The 22,073-nt window shown below is 30.6% G+C and overlaps 1 protein-coding gene across 1 annotated transcript in view; it reads left to right on the forward strand.

Annotated features, from left to right (window-relative positions):
- Nucleotides 1-22,073, forward strand: part of ABCD2 (ATP binding cassette subfamily D member 2) — a 46,692-nt gene that overhangs the window by 2,279 nt on the left and 22,340 nt on the right. The window contains exons 2-6 of the mRNA XM_006918239.1: nucleotides 200-380; nucleotides 8,047-8,162; nucleotides 11,145-11,313; nucleotides 12,048-12,142; nucleotides 15,679-15,824. Of these exons, the coding sequence (XP_006918301.1) occupies nucleotides 200-380; nucleotides 8,047-8,162; nucleotides 11,145-11,313; nucleotides 12,048-12,142; nucleotides 15,679-15,824 (707 nt within the window). The remainder of the gene's footprint in view (nucleotides 1-199; nucleotides 381-8,046; nucleotides 8,163-11,144; nucleotides 11,314-12,047; nucleotides 12,143-15,678; nucleotides 15,825-22,073) is intronic.

Below are 22,073 nucleotides of genomic sequence, written 5' to 3' on the forward strand. Positions count from 1 at the left end.
ATTAGGGGCGTGATAAAACTAAATAATAACGACTAAATTGGATATTAACCTGGATTTATTGATTGTTAGAATCATAGATAATACTATACTAAATAAAGCAAACTAATAGGGAACTTAACTTAAAGAAAGTCCCCAAGCGTACAATATTTATTTTTATAGTTTATGCTGAGTTAATTCTTAACTCTTTTTCCCTCTATAGGTAGAAATGAAACAACTGCAGAAAAGTTACAAAGCTTTAGCAGATCAGATGAACCTCATTTTATCCAAACGTTTGTGGTACATCATGATAGAGCAGTTCTTGATGAAGTATGTTTGGAGCAGCAGTGGACTAATTATGGTGGCTGTACCTATTATCACTGCAACTGGCTTTGCAGATGGTGGTAATGGCATTTATGCTTAATCTCAAATATATGTTTAAGATTATTTCTCTTGAAGGTATCACTGCTGGTTTTGTGTGAGTGATACTGTGTGTGTAGCTATTATTCTATAGTCATTAATAGTTAGAAATAATGGCAGACTGCAATGTCCAGTAACAAGACCAGCAATATAAAAAAGGAAACAAGTGACTCAAAAGACCTTTCCAGTTCCGATATATTTCTGAGATCTCTGATGCATTGTTTCTGGGAGTTGACTTTGAGCAATTTTAATCATACTGCCTAATGTAGAAGGAATCTCTAGCTTAATATTTAAACTCAAAACAAATTAATGCCTTTAAAAAGAGTACAAGTTCTACTCATTGCAAACTTCAGTTCTGCACATCCAATGCATTTAGTCTATAAATCGTCTATAACTATATCTGCCCTGATTTGTGATTTGCAAAGTTGGTTGACTATCTTAGGCAACCAGGAATACTGCTTCATGCCATGGAACAAAGTCTCCTCCATTTGTAGATAATATATATAACCTTCCATGTAACATGGTTTGGTGGTAGTGTGGGGGTAAGGGATAGGGTGGTATTGTGTTTGTCAAGTTGCAGGTGTCTAAATCTGTCCTTAATGGTTTTTACCAACATTTTCATCCTTTAGAATAACTAAAAAATGTAAGAGCAAAAAGCACAACATTAAAATATGTAATACTTGAGGTGGGAGTTTGGGTCTTAATTGGCAGAGACAGAGCGGAATTAAATAAAGAAGCAGCATTTTCTGTTCTTCCTTCAAAATAAAACATTGATCCTCCTCTTGTAAAAACACTTGCCAAATTTAGGTCATTCTTAACCTAAAACTATTCATTTTAGTAATTAGTAATTAGGATTTGTCAAGTCCTTGTAATTAGTGCTACACATATACCAAATATACTCCACAACTCAACAATAGATCACTGGAAAATTGAATTTTATCTGATTTTATGTTTTCAACATTTATTTTTTTAAATCATTTAAAAAGTTTATATTGAAAAAGGCATTGTTAGTAATAGTATTTTTAGACTTAATCCTTTTATAATGAAATAAAATAAATTTCTTTTTCAAGAGTAGTAAAGAAAAAAAGACACTTGAAAATCTATGTTCATAAGATTGGGTTTACTAAGAAATGACAAAATTATCATATTCACAGTGAATATAAGTATATGAATATTTTTGAAGTTTTATATATTATGTATTTTAGCAATGACCCATTACAAGCTTACAGTGTAGTCCTATTAGTCCTTGGAAGCACAAGTCTCATTAGAAAACCCTGGAGTAAACATAGAACAGAGAAAATACAGCTATTAATGGTGACAAATTAACCCCACAGAGACCAGTAAGAAGTAAACAATGTATGCAAAGAATATAACAATCTTAGTTCCATAGGTGATGTAATAAGATATTTAAAAATAAATCCTACAAATCCTGAAAATACCACATTAAAGAAAAAGCATTAAAAATTTACAAGAAAATAATCACATTGATGCAAATGAAACTAGTGATTCTCAAAGTTTCTTTTCAAAAGAAAATTGTATACAAAGAAAAACATTATAAGAATTTCATAGAAGAAAAGGAATTCATATGACAACATTATTATGAGAGTGTGCTTCAATATCTTCTGTAATTTCTAAGGTTACTATATGTATGCTTGTAATGTTTATATGTATGTGTTTACTAAATACATTTGACCTACAATGACTTAATACATGAAAATATTATCATTTTACTCAGACAAAATTATTTACTTTATTAGATAATGATATGTCTTTGAGGCTTTAGGTCTTAGAATTACACACCATATAATCTAATCTAGTCTTCAATCTTAGTTTATTCTTATGCCCTGAGTTGTCCCTTATGTTAGAGATGAATTAAGTGCATGGTACTATATATATTTAAGGCAACAACAGGTAGGAAAAATGGGTGAATGACAGAGGACTGGCAAAGAGAAAAGGGAGAAAAGGTAGGTTGGAAGAAAGAGAGAATAGAATAAAGAAGCAGGTCACTGTTTAAATATTGACTCTGCTATTTAATAATATTTATCCTTAAGAAAGTTACGTAAACTTTATATGCGTCAGTTTTCCTATCTTAACTATAAAGTTAACAAAATATATCTTATAGAATTTCTATGAAATTATATATTTTGTGTTAACGTGCTTTGAAGCAGTCCTTGGCAAGTAGTAAGAATTTAGGTGAAAGCAATTGTTAATTTTTATTATATTTTTACCACGGGAGCTTTGGAGTCAGATTGCCTGGGTTCAGATACTGGCTCTTTTGTTAATTAGGCCATCACTATGGACAAATCATTTAACCTTTTTGTACTTCAATTTCCTCAAAATTGGGAATTTATAGCAGGGTTATTAGGAGGATTAAAGAAAATCACCTATGTAAAACTTAGAACAATGCTTGCCTCTGAGGAAATGCTCAGTAGATGTTTGCTAGCATGATTATTGTTGGTAAAGGAGCAAGGCATTTGAAAGTGACTAGGAAGTTAGAGGTAAAAATGCAGATAAGAGGAAGAGCCTGCATACTTTTGGCAGGGAGGAGAAAAAAATAGTTCTATAGTAGATTTATTATACTGTCAACCTACAACTTTAAGTAAAATCTTATAGTAAGGACTGGATTATGTTTATATTCAAGTTCACATTATAAAATTACATATGGAACCATGCTATTTTCACATCAAAAGAGGAGCTTACAGGTCATCTAGTCTGGAGCCTCAGACTTGCCTAAGGTCGCTCAGATAGTTGGTGGAAGCACTAAGGACAGAAGACATTAAGTAAATCCTAGAGCATTGCTTTTTTCCTTTTTAGCATTCTACCTCATATTAGTTATATTGAAACTTACTCTATACGGGATTTAACTTAGTTTGAGGCCAACAAATCATGGGATCAAATGGTTGGAAAAGAAGCATTGAAATAGTTAATTATGTATGGTTTCTAATATATGTTTTTAGAGGACATTACTGATACCTTTCTTTGTATTAAGAGAAAGACTGAAATTATATGAAGAAAATATTTACTTGGGAACTATAATCTCAACTTTTTAATATTGTAGGGCACCTTTCTTCTTGCCTTCTGAGCAAGACAAGGGGAAGCTACTTATAGGTCCCTCCTGACAAACCTTATTCCAGACATCTTAACAGGCAAGGAAGAAAGCATCTAAACCACTAGCACTGCAATAGTGTCTGCATATTGATGATAGTGTCCACATGTTGGTGATCCATTAATGTGAGGTGACACATCAGAAGTAGCAACTGAGAGATACTGCTCTTAGGAATGCAGTTAAACTCTACCATCACTCTAGTAAGTGGATGATGATTTTATTACTAAAATGTACCTACAACAAGATTATATCTATAGCTCCTGCTGCATTAATATGCCTCATAGTCTAATGCCAAGTTATTGAAATATAATTTTATATTGTGGATCGGTTTGGATATGATTACTCACCTGTTGACCAAATATTATAGCAGTAATTATCTTATCAATACATATCAAAAACATACTTTCTAGATATAATTAGATATACATATAAGTAGTTATAATTTTTCAGGTAAAACATACATGCCAAGAAGCATACAATCATTTGTGTGCCACTCAATGAAATGTCACAAAGTCAATACATACACATAGTCACCACTCAGAAAAATAGAGCTTTACCTTCAATCTCAGAAGCCCCCATACCCCCTCCCAGTCTTATTCTCATCCTCAGTCCCCTACCCCTATCCTCAGTTATTCCTGCCCTGTCCCCCCGTCCCGACCATGCCACAGCAAAGGTTATTATTTTACTGGCCATTCATTAGTATTTGCTGATTTTTGAAACTTCTTTAAATAGTATCATACTGTACACCTGAGAGTTCTAATTGCTCCACATATTTGTCAATGTTCGACGTCAGTCTTTCATTTTAGGCATTCATATGAATGTATAGTGGTACTTCATCATGGCCATAATTTGCATTTCTTTGATGACTAATGAGGTTAAATACTTTTCATTTGTATATTGTTTATTTGGATAGCCTTTGTATGAAATACCAATAAGTTTTGTGCTCATTTTTAAATTGGTTTATGTTTTTTTCTTATTGATTTGTAAAAGCTATTATATATTCTGAAATGAACCTTTCTCAGACAGAAACACTCACACAATCTTAAATATCTTTTCTCACTTTATTCTTTCTTTTTCAGTCTCTTAATGGTATCTAATAGAAGTTCATAATTTTAATAGTTCAATTTATCAACTTTTTTTTCTTGTGACTAGTGGTTTTATCTCCTGTTTAAGAAATATCTTACTCAAGGTCACAAAGCTATTTTATTTACCTTCTAGAAATTCACTGTTTTTTTATTTCACATTGAGATCTTCAATTAGAATTTTTATTTATATATGGTATGAAGTAGGGTAAGGCTATAAGGTTTTGTTGAAATTTGTCAAGGTGACAAAGGTAAAATGTAACTGAAAATAAATAAGCTCAGATTATAAGTCCAGAGGAAAAAAGTACAGAGGAATAGCCTACTTTTTTAATTTTTTAAAAATTAATAGACTTAATTTTCTTAAAGCATTTTTAGATTTATAGAAAAATTGAACAGAAAGTACAGAGAGTTCACAAACACCCCCACAATTTCTCCTATTATTTACATATTGTATTAATGTAGTACATTTGTTACAACTGATGAACCAATATTTACATATTATTAACTAAAGTCCATAGTTTACATTAATGTTCACTCTTTGTATTGTACAGTCCTAGGGGTTTTGACAAATGTATAATGACATAATCTTAGTTTTTAAAACCTTTCTTACATTTTCAGTGAAATAACAACAGATGTGACCATGTTTCAGTATATACTTATTAGCGGAGCTGAAAAGTAGCAGTAAAATGAGAAGATATAATATTAAATATTAAATCCTTAAATGAGGAACTTCTGACAATATACTTAAAATATTTAGCAAGGAAAATAAAATGTTTTGACCTAGGGTACAAAATAGGTGAGTGCTTCAGGTCATGAATTTATATCTCTGACATTAAGGCATCTGGCCTTGTCATAGAGGTTATGCAGTTGGCTGTTATATGCATGACCAAATACTACTGGCACTGATTTCACAGTACCTGCCAAAGAACAACCAGTAGAATGTGAAATTAAATCTGTCCAGAACTATTTGTAATTTTGTTGTTAAAAACATGAAGAAAACCCAGTAGGCATTAATCTGCCAAAGCAACATCAAACAGAAGTCCATCTGTAATAGTGTTTTTTCTTCTTAATAGAGGCTGTCAGTGAAAGCTATTATTCAAACCCCTTTTAACCCAAATTCATAAAATCCCATAATTATTTTAGATCATCAGACAGATTATCTATGAGTCAATACTATTCTTAGCACTTCAACTGATATAGCAATTCACTATTTTGGTAGCTTGCTGAGAATCTTTTGGTAATTTTCTGCATGTATGTGGTTATCTATATTTTATCACACATTTAAATGTGTTTAAGAGTACCTACATTCTATTCCTAGTCTATTTATCCAATTATATTTTTTACTCCTCAATTATACCAGCGCTCAAAGCCTTTCTTTTTCATTCTTCAAGGAAACTAACTTCAAAGGAAACAATAGTACTTCTTTAGAGCAGTATTTAACAGTAGGGTCAGGAGGGACTATATTAGACTATTGTAAAAAGTCTCTATTAACTCGTGGTAATTCTGATACTCAAACAAAATTAATGTCTCCGAGATACCATACTGTATCTCGACTAAGCTTTTATCATTCTGTTGGCACTGCTTAAAATTTCCCTTCTCTATGCCATTGCTCATGCCCTACTTATGATGTATTAAAATTGTATATGGTCTTAAAGGCCCCACTCACAATCTACTTCTCCATGAAGCATTTCCTGTCTCTTGTACAAGAAATGATTTTTGCCTACTCTAAGTACCTCACATTAACTCTCATCATTGGCTGCCCCGCATAGTTATTTGGGAACTTGTCTTTTCTCTCTTATCAAATTGTAAGCTCCCTAAGGAAAGAATCTGAAAATCACATTAATCTTTGCATGTCCTATAATACCTTCCCTAATTTCTTGCACATCTAGGTTCAGTAAATATCTGCTGAGTGAATTTTACCTTCTATTATGCCTAGATCCCTTTCAAATTCAGCTGATCTGTCTATGGGCAAGAAAAGATGAAAATGTTTGGTAGGCACAATGGGGCACAAGTTAAATAATTGCATTGTTTTGGAGGGAAAAAAAAAGCCTTTTATGTTGAGATAAATCAGAGTGAAATAAATACCAAAGTGGGCCTATAGCTTTCTATATCATTTTAATTTCTTCATTATTTATAGCTTTTAATTTAGAACTTTAGCGATAATCTATAGAAGGATCAGATAAAGAATCAAATTGATGGAAAGATTAAAGTAATGACCAGGAGAGAATAATTTTGAAGATTAAGTCTAAATTGTCTTATTCTTCAAATAACAGCAATAATAACTAGAGAAAATAATAACATTTAGTTATTTAACGTTTAGAGCATGTATATTATAGTTATATATATAGTTAACTATATATATAACTATATATAGGGTAAACAGTATTGCATGTTTGGCGAGCTGCTGTACCATAATGTATATATACCATATATAACTATTATATAGTTATAATAGTTAACATTTAGAGCATGTATATTATAGGCCATGAATTAGTTAACACTTCATTTGTACTTCACCTTTAAACCCTACAACACTTTAAGATAAAATTGTTTGAGGTACTACTATTATTTCTCTCATTTACACATGAGAAAATAGGCATGGAGAGGATAAGTGGCTTATTCTACTTACCTTAGTATTTGCCAATAAATAGTAGAGTCTGGATTCAAACCTAGTCTGACTCCTGACTCTTAACCATAGTTTTGTATTGGCAGTTATTTAGGATGTTCATCCATTCATCCATGTGTCCATATAGTACACATTAAGGAGTACTATGTGCCAGACACTCTGCTGAACATTAGGAATAAAGAATAAAACACAGTCTTGACCCTTAAGAAATTCATAGTCCATTAGAAAAGCTAGATAAGGGTTTCCACTGAAACCTGTACTAAAGAGTTAACTCTTGAAGAAAGAGCTAGGCAAGAAAAGAACAGAAGTATATTAAAGTCAGAAGAAATCACATATGCTAATATGAGAGGGTAAACAGTATTGCATGTTTGGCGAGCTGCTGTACCATAACGTGAAGGTTTGTTGGAACAGGTAGACAGAGGCTAGATTATGAGTGTCCGCCAATCTACATTTCCACAAAAGGAACCACACTAGAAATATTTGCTTCTATTCCAGTTAGTTCTATTTTAGACCAAATCCATAGTATTTCATTGCCTAGCTATAATAAGGGCAGACGGTTGAATTTGGAAAGGGTTAAAAGAATGTTAATGAAAATGGTCTTAATTCCTATACATTTAATTGTTCTAACTCTCCTTTTAGAAAAATAAAATAAAATAAAAAGGAGTTTTAATTAAAATCTGGGACTACTGTATTTTCAATAATTCATTAAATGTCTAGGAAATTGCTAATACTATTGAAATTTTTATATATGGTTATTTTAGCCACGATTTATTTATATAAAGAAATTTAGTTACTCAAAAAAACTAAATAGTTTTTTAATTTGCTTTTAAATTTAGAAGATGGTCAAAAACAAGCTATGGTTAGTGAACGGACAGAAGCCTTTACCACTGCTCGGAATTTATTAGCATCTGGAGCTGATGCTATTGAAAGGATTATGTCTTCATACAAAGAGGTACTTGCATTTCTTGTTGTCAATTTGATTAAAATGAGATATGTGAAAGTGGCAATTACTAGATATAATTAGTATTTGGGAAACATCTTTTCTCTATCAAAAATTGTTAAGAGTATAATCAAGATAAAGGACAACTCCCAAGTGTATTGCTAATACTCTTTAATTTTTACACTATCACTTGTAATTCCTCTTTTGCCTATATATAACATATTTGTTTTTAAATTAATAAAAAAAGTCCTAGGTGTAGATTCTGGATCAAGAGTGCCTAAATTTAAATTCTTACTCCAGGATTTTAAAATTATGTGAATTTGATTGAGTTCCTTAACCTGTCTGTCTCTGTTTCTTCATCTGTAAAATAGGGATAATGATAGCATTGACTTTTTAGGGTTGTTGTGAGTTAACACATGTAGAATATTTAAAACACTACATATTTAAGTGCTCAATAAATATTAGTCAATAATATTACTTATATACCTTGCAAACTTTTACTCATTCTTCATGACAAGTCAAGCTTCACAAACCACATGTAAAACTCTCTTGTGATTCCATCTCCTTCTCACCTTCCCTGCAGAGTCTGTGTCTTCTCTGTGTTCACAGTACATCTGTTGCTTTACCACATTTTAATTGTCTATCTCTTGTACCAGACTTGAGCGGAAAGCAGAAATTGTCTTACTCATCTTTACATTTCTAATATTGATTTTAATGCTTGGAATATTGTATGTGGTCAATACACATTTGTTGAAAGAATGATCAGAAAACCTACAGATAGCATAAGACTAAGATTAAAAGTCACTTTATTCAATTGAGACATACTGATAATATTCCTATGGATAATCATTCTCACTATTAATTACTCTTGTGGCTTTTATATCAATATAAATTTCCAGATCATTATTATAAATTTAGCTACTGAGTAAATCAACCTTGAATAAAACATAAAAGAGTTATAAATTTTGTGATTTGCTGACAAAACCTTTCAGTCTCATTCAAAAACTGATTTATTGAATTGAGTTTTTATTTTTCTTTAAAAAAAGTAAAAAAGTTATTTACTTACCAAACATACCAAAACAACTCAATTAAAAATTTTATTTTCAAATGGTAATTTTGATCATCTAGAGATACAGTTTTTGGGATAGGTTTTTTTCTGATATATTACTGATCACTAAAATTAATGGCAAAACAAAATTCTATCCATCTCATATTAAAGTACATTGCTAGCTAAGTGACAGAAGGAATATGTATTAGTTTTTCTAGATTGTTTTCAACAAAATAAATTATTGCATTTTGCTTTATTTTGCCTGAATGTGCTTTGAATCATAGAATGTTCACTTCCAAAGAATCTTATTACTGCTGTAACAGCATATGAAAGCACCATGCATTCTTTGCTAGCTCAAGGGAGTGAGGTTTCTTTTTAGAGCTAGAATCCTAGGGCAAACCCTTTGTTTTATATCCCAAAGTAATTTGCCCATTGTCACATTCTCAGTTTTGTTTTGTTTTGTTTTGTTTTTCAGATAGTCTTTGCCCACTCTACCTTGCAGCCTGGTCTGCTAACTTATTGCTTCTTGCCTTTTTATAATCGATCTCTACTTTAGATTTTTGGATTTTTTTTTCTATGCAAATATTTTGACCTAGTTTTTCTTAGCTCTATTTTTCTCTCCTTGGGAATTCAACAGATTCTTTTAGATAACATTTTAGAAATTACCCTTTAAATATTTATAACATTAACATATAGAAATGAAACACTAATCTAATTACAGACCTCTCCACACAGAAGAGACATGTGGCAGAGATTTTTAACAATAATACCTACTCATTTACTGTTTAAGTTTTACACACACATAAATCTTACATAAATGTCAGCATTGTTGTATTATCCCACAATTTATTATTTAAAAACATTTATTAGTGACATGCCTTGCTTATTGGTACCAATTTCCTAGTAAGCATTTCTGTAAGGGAATGTTTTTTTACTTTCCTTTTAACTAAGAAAGATGGTATTGACAAGAGATGAGTCACATTTCACAGTACCTTGATAACAGGGTGTTCTTTTAATAGAAAAACAGCTGGAGATTCAATCTAAATTGTACAACTGGCAGAATAGAAGCAAGGTACCACTCTGTTGAGCCTTATAAACTACAGCAGAGATTCATCTCATCTTATTTTATAATATGCCCTAGAAAAAAGTCATATATAATGTTTTTCTTTAGGCATATAAACCATGCTTGGCTTGAAAAGAAACTGAATTGTGAGATTTGGACTGAAAATGATTTGAAGTTTTCACTGAGTTTACTCTCAATATTGGTAACCTCTACAAGGGATAATTTGCCCAATCTTAGGAATTTTGACAACCAATTTGACTCATAAACATTCATTTCACAATTAGAAAAAGTATATTTCTCTCCTATTTAATATCTTCCTTTTCAGAACAAGACAAATAAACAGAGACACATGGACATGGACAATGGATTAGTGGCTACCAGAGGGGAAGGGGAAAAATAAAAAAATGTTAAAAAATAAATAAATAAATTTATTGCTGGGGAAAAAATAAAATAAAACGTTCCACTTTAAATTGAAAAAAAAACACAATAAAAGATCATTGAATGAACTTAAGTTTTCACAAAATTTCTAATTTTCTGGAAGCGAAATTTGTAATATAAATGGGTTAAATCAGAAAGTTGATTGAATTTTAAGTCTCACTAATATTCTAAAATTTTTAAATTTCATTTTGAACCCTGACTTGAATGAATAATTTTTTATATATTTTATAATTCCAATCAAACTTACATTGACACCTTGCTATGTTGCTCTCTTGGTAAGCTTTTTACTGTTACTTGTTTAATTTATGAAATGTATCATCTATTTTTCATTTATAATAAAATAGGATTTTTAATGTTAAATCAAGAAACTTAGATGATCACATATTTATTTAAAAGTTTATCTTGGGTATATTAACTCTATTTTATTTCTCTGTGTTGGTTTTAGATCACAGAATTAGCAGGCTATACTGCTCGAGTGTACAATATGTTTTGGGTCTTCAATGAAGTGAAAAGAGACATTTATAAAAGAACACCTGTCATGCAAGAGTCTGAAAACTGTAACAAGAATGGAGCTAATATAGAATTACCCCTCAGTAACACATTGGAAATCAAAGGTTTTAAACTCAAATGTTTTTATATTTTTCTTTAAGTGTTTGCTTTATCAACAGTCAAAACTTTTTAGAAGATAGCTTTAACAGTTACAAGAAACCAACATTTAGTTTAAATTTAAACAGTTATTCTTAAAGTTAGTGTTTCAATCTGAAGAGTGGTGACTAACATTACCATAATAAAATGATGCTACTTATATTTAGAATAAAATTTCTAGAATTATTTTTGGAAACTGCACATATGGCAGAATGAATTGTTTGCTTTTAAAATTCAAATAACAGAACTAGAACTAATGTCATATTGTTCTTCATCATTCTGTGTTTTTAAACTTAAGTTTGGTTAACATATTTTTAAAAATTGTATTATTCTGTCTTAATTCCCTTTTTCGTACCACTGTGGTTTTTTTTTTTTTTTTGGTAGAAAAGGTTAATTTGGAGAAATAAGTAGTTTTAAAGAGTACAGCTGGGTTATATCAGATAGAGTTTAACTTTGCTCTCATTATGATTTTGACATCAGATTATTGCGAAATAATGTTTCTGAGAAAGATTTTCCAAATAGATGTGTCAAAATGTCCAAATTTACATTAAACCTTGCTTTAAATAGCTATATTTATGTTTGTTTCTATGATTTGTTACTGTGCTATCTTTATAATAAATGTATTTGTTATGCTGCATTATACTTTATTTAATTAGCAATAACGTGATAGCTTTTGTAACTTAAACTGTTCCTTAACTTGCAGGAAAAGTTATTGATGTGGATCATGGAATTATCTGTGAAAATGTTCCCATAATCACACCAACAGGAGAAGTGGTGGCTTCCAGGCTAAACTTCAAAGTAAGATGATATTCAAGAATCTTCTGATTGTTGCCATCACACTAATGCAAAACAACTAAGAATTCATGTACCTTTTGTTAAATACTTGGAGAAGCATATGGAAAGGAGGGGAAATCAAGAAAGGTATGCATAGTGGCTCAATTACAGAAGCAGTTAATTCCTCAGAAAGCAGAGAAAATAAGAAAATAAGAAAATTGATTTCTACTGCTTTATTGCCAGGTTAAAAATAAAAATTATAGTGCACTAGAAGCCTATACAAGGTTAATTTTGAGAATAAGAGGAAATTTCCTTAGAAATTAACATCTGGAAATAAACTTTAATTTTTTTCTTATAGGAATTACTCAAAAACTATAAACCTATATTATATTTACTAAAATATAAGGATAGCAGTCATTAGTAGGTTTACTTCTATTAATGCACATTCTCAAAATTTAATTTATATTTTAAATAATCACATCTTCTGTTAGGAAAAAATAATCAGAAGAGTTGTGCATTGGAATTTAGTTTTTAATCTATTGAGAGTAAGAGTTGTTTGTTATTTAATATTTATGCCTTGATTACAAAAATTAAGATATCAGAATAGTCAATAAACTTGAGGCCTTGATTTAAAGCATTGTAAAATTCAAACATACATTTTGGAATTCAAGTACAAAATAATTTGCTGATAAGCATTGATGACTGCATTAATGTAGAGATCTGAGCTTAGTTCAAAGACTTGATTGAACTTGATAATAAATTTCCAACAGAACAATACATGTGCTAATGATTTTAATATAGACCTTAGTCTAGGTTTAATTATTAAAGATGTATTTGCAAATGAGTAAGGGTGCTGGAAAAGAATGAGAAGTTCTGAAAGGGGGAAAATTCTGTATTAATAAATATAAGAGAAATTGTGTTTCAATTACAGTTTGATCAGGCTTCATTTTTCCACTTATAGGCCTATAGAGTGATTTAATTATTTGGATCCGAACATGAGTACTGATTAAGTGCTAATGATGCACCATAATCTTAAATAGATTTGAAATAAAACATTTAAGAGGCATACATAGAATGTTTAGTTATTAATAGTTTAGCAATTTATAATTTGACTTTTGTATAGATTTGTTTGTCAAAATTCATAATATCAATTATTATTCCACTTATTAAATAGAGTAAGAGTCTTGAATTCTGCCACCTACCAACTACATTATTGTGGACATATTATACTCTTTCTGTCAAAAAAATTCAGAGCTCAGTTTATTTTTATGTATAAAATAAATTTTAAAATACTTAATCTAATGAAACTGTCATATATTTTGAAGATCTACAAAGATACATTTTATTACAATATACTTTTATGGTAATGTTTATTTCTGAATCAGACAAGAAGTTTTATTTAAAGTCTCAGGTTCTCAAAATATAATAGAAAGTTCTGTTTCTGCTGCATGAATTGACATACTGATTTTTAGAGAAAAATGTTCTCATCCTTTTGTTGGTCTTTTGGAATTAAAAAACCATTTGGAGAAGAAAATTCAATAAATATTGGAATTATTTTGCCTCATACTCATTGCTTACTGAACATCAGAAAACTTATGCTAAAAAAAATATGAATATAGAAAAGACTTCTATTATGACTCAAAATGTGTTAAATTTCTGAGAACTCCTAACAGCGAATGACCCGATTAAAATATTTTGTGGATGTGTCTTTCACTATGGCATATATCTTTTAAAAAGGTCATTTGAGAAGTACTTAATGCTTCCTTAATCTTCTCTCTCATGAAAGAGCACAGCAAATACAAAAATAATTCTTTCTGGTCCTTCCTAGGATTTTCTTTGAACTTTATTCTATCAAAATAGCATTTTAATTTGGCTACATTAAAGAGAAAAAAACATATATGACCAGATTTTATAGATTCACGCTTTGTCTGTCTTATATTCTTATGATAGCTGTCTTCACTGCCTAAAATGTTCTTTTTCCAGATCTGACTAGTTGCTTCTTGTCTGCTAGGCTCAGCCAAAATGTTATTTCCTCAGAGAGGACTTTCCTGACCACCCAGTCAAAAGAAGCCCCGCTCCAATCTCACAATGCCACCACCTTTGCCGACCAAGTCTTCCTCTTTGTTATCAGAATAGCATTTATAACTGCTTAATTTTTTCTTCATGTGTTTATTGCCATCTTTTCTGTTGGAATTAGCTCCATGAGAACAAGGACTTGTTTGGGCAACAGTGTATCCCCTATACCTAGAAGACTGTCAGGCACATGGTAGATGGTCAGTGTTTACAGAGGAAATGTCTAATTATTTAGGCAGAATATGAATCTGAACCATTTTTGCTTTATGTATACTTATTATATACATTCTTAATTCCTTCATCTAACCTCCATCCTTTTATTTTTCCTTCCTTTCCTCCTTCCCTCCCTACCACCTTCTTTCAACAAAAAGATTTCATCTTATGTTATATACAGCAAATGAGTCAGGGATAGGCATGGAACTGGTTGGTCCCTTACACTGACATAATGAGAGTAATATAATGCTCTTTCATCTTTGAGTTTTCAATATGATGTATTATACGGTGTTGATATTTATATCCAATCTATGGGCATTTTGTAGACTTCTTTCATACTGTCATACTATATTCATTTTTAAATCAATTCTTAGAAGTATATCAAATTTTTTAATGGTATTCCTTTTCCTGAGTGTTCACAATGCTCTTTAAAATACCGCACTAAGACAATTTCCCAATTTTATCTGGTGGAATGGGAAAAAAAGATATTTAACTGTTTAAATTTAGATGATAAATAAGATGAAAGATTTTAAAGAGAAGTATCCAATTGATAATGGATAAATAACTTTTACTGTTTTATGTATATACATATGTATACATATATAAAATATGTATATATGATTAATTCAATACATCTCTACATATAAGACTAAATTACAATCCTTTTGTTTTCCTCTCTCTTGGTTTGCTAAACGTATTTTCTCTATCTGTGAATAAAGCAGAATCAAAATAATTTTCTCTCTCTGATTATGGACTTTTGTGATTTCTGTAACATTTCAGATTGCAGAAGTACAAAATTAATCCAGCTGGCTCTTAGAATAACTGTGCTTTATAGCTAATAACTGCAAGTGACAAATACAACAAAGCTGTATTTGAATTCAATATGAATTTAATCAAATATTAATATAAATAAAATAAAACAGTATATTTTATTTAAAATTTTAAGTTTCTTTTTTTCCATGTGGTTTTATTTCTACATATGTGTGTAGTATCTGATGACAAGTCCTCAGTTAAAATTTTGGAAAGCCAAGTACTCATTTCAAGATGATTCATTTTCTTTGTGATTGGATTAATTTATGATACTTTAGCTTCAGAGCATAGTCAAAAGCCAGATTCAAAGTATATCAAATCTTGATATACTTTTCTTTGATTCCTTGCCCATCCTAGGTTATTATGTGTTTGAAAGGTTTTCTGTTTTAATAAATCACTTTTAAATGCTGTCAAATGAAATTATTTTAAAATATTACAGTTTGTGATTTTATCTCTTACTTTAGGTACAAGAAGGAATGCATCTTCTGATAACTGGTCCCAATGGCTGTGGGAAAAGTTCTCTCTTCAGAATTTTAAGTGGGCTTTGGCCTGTGTATGAAGGAGTCCTCTATAAACCACCTCCCCAACATATGTTCTATATTCCACAAAGGTAAGTAAAATTTTTCATGTCACAAAGAAAAATTTCCTTTTGCTTTTTAATTGTCTTGATTCCTTACGTTCTTCAGTTTGTAATCTTTAAGCATGTTTTCATTGAGAGAAGCAATAAGGAAATAAAAATGTAATTATTCTAAAAAGTTTTATTCCTGCTTTGATTATAATAGTTTCTAGGACAATACTACTTCTATTCATTTTCACATCTGTGTAGTTATAAAGAACACTTAAAGACTACAAGTGTTAGTCTCAAAGAATAGTTAGTCTACAAAGAATAATATGATTGCTTTAGATGTGGGATTATCTCTTTTCACAGACAAAAATAGTTCTTGTATAGTATACTAATCTCTCCATCGAGCTGCATACATTCATATGTTCTAAAATTGTTCACTTATGTTTTAAGAGCTTCTCTAAAATAGTCTTTACTACAATTATGCTATATGATTAATTATTTGAAAATACCTTAATTAAAAATATTTTACTCTAAGAATGAGTGTAAAGTAAGCATAAAAATATTTAAAAGGAACATTATTTCTTCTGAAGTCTTTAGTTCTCTTCCTTCATAACAATTTAGAAATGTCTAAACAAAAAATTATATTTGAGAATTTAGAATATTTATTGTGGATGAGAGAAAATGAAATTTGAAAAGACACACCTCATGCTCATCTGTCTCAGTAATTTTTCCATCTATCCTCATCTCAGGTTAAGTAGATATCACAGAATACTCCTGTAGTGTTAGAGGACTATTCTGTGGAATCTAACAGAGCACCTAGGCTGGAAGTATAATACAGAGCAAATATAAATGACACATCAAGTGTGGTGCTATCATATGTCTCTCTTGCCTCTTTTCCTTTGTCAGAAAGTGATTATACCACCCTATTCACTGGTCTAAGTTTTAGACCCTATGTTGTAGTTAGGCAGACAGGTTTCATGAATTTTTTTTCTTTAAAGACCCATAGTAGTAGTAGGAAGCTACCTGAAGGGCAGGGGGTTGAAGAAGTGCATTGGCAGTAAGACTACTGGATATAAGCAGTATTATATATACTTATGTTTAACACAAAATAGATGACATTTTGTGACACCAGGACTATCATCTCTTTCTGTTTATGCTTTAAAGTCCTTTGGGAAACCTTCTGGATCTGAAAGCAAAGTATACTCCCAAAGTTTAAGTTTTGGACATTAATGTATAAAGTTGACTTATTTAAATTTTTTATTTAGATTATAAGGCATAGAATCATGAGGAAAATATTCTGTTATATAGTAGAATTCTACTCTTTTAATGCAAATAAAATTATATGTAAATTTTATATTTTTAGCTATTTTAATTTTCATATAAAATATGAGAGGTACAGTTCTTGAATATAGCTGTGACCTGAGCAATATAAGCCATTTCCAAGGCATAAGAAAGTGCATAATCCAGGAAAGTCATCCTTCAAAAATGAGGGAGAAATAAAGACTTTCCCAGACAAAAGCTGAGGGAATTCATCACCACTGGACCTGCCTTATAAGAAATGCTAAAAGAAATTCTTCAAATTAAAATGAAAGATTGCTAATTAGTAACATGAAAACATATGAAAATATACAACACACTGGTAAAGATAAACATATAGTCAAATTCTGAATACTCTAATACTGTAATATGGCAGTGTGTTAACCACTTAACTATTAGTATAAAGGTTAAAGGACAAGAGTAGTAAAAAAAAACTATAGCTATTATTTGTTAATGAATGCATAATATAAAAGATATATAATTTTATGCTAATAACATAAAAGGGGAGAGTAAAAGAGTAGAGGTATTTGTATGCAATCAAAGTGAAGTTGCATTTAGCATAAAATAAATTGTTAAATGATGTTTTATGTAAGCCTCATTGGAACCACAAATCAAAAACCTATAGTAGACTCACAATAGATAAAGAGAAGTGAATCAGAACCTACCACTACAGAAAATCACTAATTCATAAAGCAAGAATGTGGCGATAAGGGAATCCTTGTGCACTGTTGGTGGGAATGTAAATTGGTGTAGCCATTGTGGAGGACAGTATGGAGGTCCCCCAAAAAATTGAAAATAGAATTACTATATGACCCAGCAATCCAACTTCTGGGTATTTATCCAAAGGAAATGAAAACAAGATCTTCAAGAGATGTCTGTACTCTCATGTTTCTTCTAGTATTTTTCACAGTAGCCAAGATATGGAGAAAAAACCTCAATGCCCATTAACAGATGAATGGAAATAGAAGATGTGTGTGTGTGTGTGTGTGTGTGTGTGTGTGTGTGTGTGTTCTTCAGCCATAAGAAAGAAGGAAATCCTGTCATTTATAACATGATTGAATCTTGAGGGCATTATGCTAAGTGAAATAAGTCAGACAGAGAAAGAACAAATACTGTGTGATGTCATTTATATGTGAATTTTATAAGACTTAAACTTGCAGAAACAGAGAGTAGAAAGGTGGTTACCATGACTAAAGAGAGAGGAAAAGGTGGAGATGTTGGTCAAGAGTCAACTTCCAGTTAGAAGATGAATAAGTTCTGGGAATATAATGCACAGTACTGTGATTATAGTTAACAATAATGTGTTATATAATTTGAAGTTATTAACAGAGTAGATCTTCAATGTTCTCATCACAAAAAAAGGGAAAAGATAATTATGTGACATGATAGTGGTGTCAGGTAAAACTAGGTGATAATTATTTTACTATACATAAGTGTATCAAATCAACATGTTGTATGCCTTAAACTTACACAATATTACATGTCAATTTTGTCTCAGTAAAGCTGGAAAAATAAAGAAAAAATACCACTGAAATGTAACTTAAAAATGGTTAAGATGTAAATTTTGTTATGTGTATTTTACTAAAATTTTTTAAAAGTGGTGGGAAAAAAGTATAAATTCTAATTTTTGCCCTCAGAAAAACCTAACTATGTTATTTGCAACAAACATAAATTACTGGGAACTTTTTCTTAGTTATGAAATTTACTGTTGCCTAAGCAAAAGGTCAACTACAACTTAGTTAAGGGGCAAAATAAGAATGAAAAGTATCTTTTAAGGCTAAAAATATTTCTTAATAACTACTGTTAAAAGTCATTTTATCTTGATTATACAGCTTTAGAATCATAAACATGTTCATTTATGTTTAAAATCTTATAGGACCAACATCTTACCAAAAAAGCATAGAATTCATTTAAATGTATATGTAAACTAAGTGTCTAAATGTTGTATATGTTTTTTGTATTCTAAAGCTGCTTACTGATTTTCTCAGGTAAATTTGAAAATTACCTTATATGATTTTATGATTTAAAAGAAAGCTGCTACAACCTATTTCAAAATTGTCAGAAGGTAATCTTAAACATTTCTTCTTAGGATATTATTATTAATGAATATTACCTAATATTTTATTGTGTTAATTTATAGCAATAGAATATTGGTTAAGTACCAGCTTGGCAAAAAACAAACAAACAAACAAACAAAAAACCTGTAAGCTGAATATAAAATTAAGTCTTATGCACCTACACAATAAACTTCATAAGTCACAAACAGACCTTTATAATAATCCCCCTATTTTTACTTTTTGTGATTGAAAGACTTCTTGGTTAAGGGTAGATCTCTTCATGCAGTGATCAAGTGTACATTGTTATTTTCATGGGGAAAATGGAGTGGGTTTTGTTAAAGTGAATTTCTAATAATGTCAACTAGTATACAGAAGAAAAAAAGTAAATTACCAAAGGAAAAAATGTTCTAGTAAAATATGTTAGGCCACTTGTCTTTTAAACCAAATCTCTAGAGAAGGCTGCTATGGCTCAGTTTGCAAGTTAGGAAACCTGACTTCCTAAGAAATTGTGAAATTACCTCAAAATTCTCCCAGTTAATGTCTTCGAATACTTTAGCAATGTTAACAATGAGAACCAGATAAAAGAAATTTGGGCCTTAGTTCAAGAACTCAAATACAAAGTTGTGGTTGATAAATTAGTTTCAAAACAGCCTTCTCTCATCCCATCTTCATTAATAATTGGATATGATAACTAATGGAACATTTAATAAGTTTTGGAAAAGAAATATTTCATCTAAAATGTAGATTTAGCCACTCTAAATCTATGGTATGATAGATGGTAAAATGCTTAGTTTTGCTCACATCGTACTTTAAAAAATATTTTGGCAGTTACAGGCTGTTTGAGACTGAATTTCCTAAAGCAATGTTACTGTGTTCTTTAAACTGATGATTAAAAGTCATTGTCCCCTACTATATTAGCCATCCTGCCCCATAGGAAAAGCCTTCACTTGGATGCAGATCTTAAATTTCTTTTGTCAATTTTTGGTGCAGTTCATCTGTTTTCCCAACTACCTTAGGGTAGATTTATGGTCTCCTCCTCTCACTTTCACTGATTCACTAATTTATGGCCCATTAGTCACTTAGTTATTCCCTAGTAAGACTCTGTCTTTAGCCATTAAAGCCTCAAAAGCCCAATCTTTTATTTAGTTGTTTAATTCACCTGCTAACAAAATATTATGTGCTAACACTCACCAAAATGAGAAAGTGAAACATTTGTTAGGGGTTGAGGGATCAGACAATGAAGGACAGGTAGGGAAGGAGAAAGTGAAGAAGGAAAGAGGGAAGGAAAGAATGGAGGGAGAATGGAAGGGGAGGTGGGAAGAAAGACAGGATAACAGATGTTTCTTCACAAAAAGAAGCAATATCTTAGATTCCTTTATACCACTTTTTTTTTTTAATCCTCTAGAGGAGCATTTGTATATATCACATATCTCTCTTCGGCAACAGTCTCCAGTCTGGCACCAACCCACCATGTAATTTTCTTCCCACAGCTTCTGCTCTCACTACTCTTCTTGGCAGAAATATCTTGGGACAGAAATTTTAACCATGATCTTTTTACTGCTCAAACCCATATGCCCAAATACTTAAACTCAGACCAACAGATCTGAGATAGATTCAAACTCACTACAATTTTGTATGAAGTAAAAGGTTAGGAAAGTAAAAGAAGGATTGCTTTATAAGGATCAAATCAAATTTGACTAAATAGTTTTAAAAGGAAGAAAAAAAGAAAAAGGGGGGATGGTATAGCTGGGGTATTGTATTTCATATCTTGGGGAAATTATTGTACTTTTATTTTTGTCAATACTCTACTCTTCTTTTTTAAATTTTAACCAATATTATTAAAGCTTTAGTATAAGATACTACAGATGATGGACAATAAGACACAGTTACTTGCACTATGGTGCTTGTGCTGAATTTGGTTTTAAACAAAAACATGCTTACTTACTTCAATAAAAGCCAAAATAAGTGCCTCAAGAAAGGTGAGAAATGCTATGGATGATCAAAATGAAAAATATGATAGAACAATATGTCATTTGACCTGGGTTTTGAAAGTTGGTTAAGATTTTAACAGTTGTCATGAATTAGATATTTCTCCAATGTCTAAAAAGGATGAGAAATGCCACAAATTCAAGTAAGCAGAATTTTTCATTTTTGTTTTTTTGACACTTCTAAGTAGCGCTGTCCCAGCCACCTCCCTCTATTACACCAAGCTGAGAAAAACAAATATTTACTAGACTCATCTCCATTAATATCATGTCATCAATACACGCCAAATATAATAGCGCCCATCTCCTAGGTCCTTAAGCATTGCTAAAGTGTCTTTTTAGCATAAGTTCTTTGAATTACTTTTTTAAGTTTCTAGTACTTTGGGAGTCTGCTATTTCCCAGAACTAAGGAAGCTCATCTCCTTTTTATGAGTAAATGACAGTCTTACATGTAAAATTTTAGTCTGTTAATGCTCCTTGAGAAACATGACAGTAACTTGCTTCTACAGCACTCATTTTTGTTCTCTTTTGTCAGAAAACATTCTAAAATTATAAATATAAATTATAAATTATAAATAACATTTTATTTACCAGCTCAGTATTTGTTTTCTAACTATTCACAGGGTAGTATATTCAAGTACCATGTTACTTAATCTTCTAGACTAAATGTAAATCTTGCTTAATAAATAAAGTAGTTATGAATCACATTTTTAAATTTAATGCATCATAAAAATTCTAAATTTGATTACATACAGGAATGATAACATGACAAATTAGGTTGTACAGCAAATTAAAGATAGATAACTTTACTTCTATCTTTTCATGTATGAATGGTACCTATTAATTATGTTCTGCATAAGTCATGCTAAGTAGGATATTTTAAATAATTAAATTGTAGTTCAAAGAGATTCGAGACATTAATATTTAAGAGTTAC

This window comes from Pteropus alecto, unplaced genomic scaffold (genome assembly GCF_000325575.1).
Source record: "Pteropus alecto unplaced genomic scaffold, ASM32557v1 scaffold778, whole genome shotgun sequence".
Classification (NCBI taxonomy): Eukaryota; Metazoa; Chordata; class Mammalia; order Chiroptera; family Pteropodidae; genus Pteropus; species Pteropus alecto.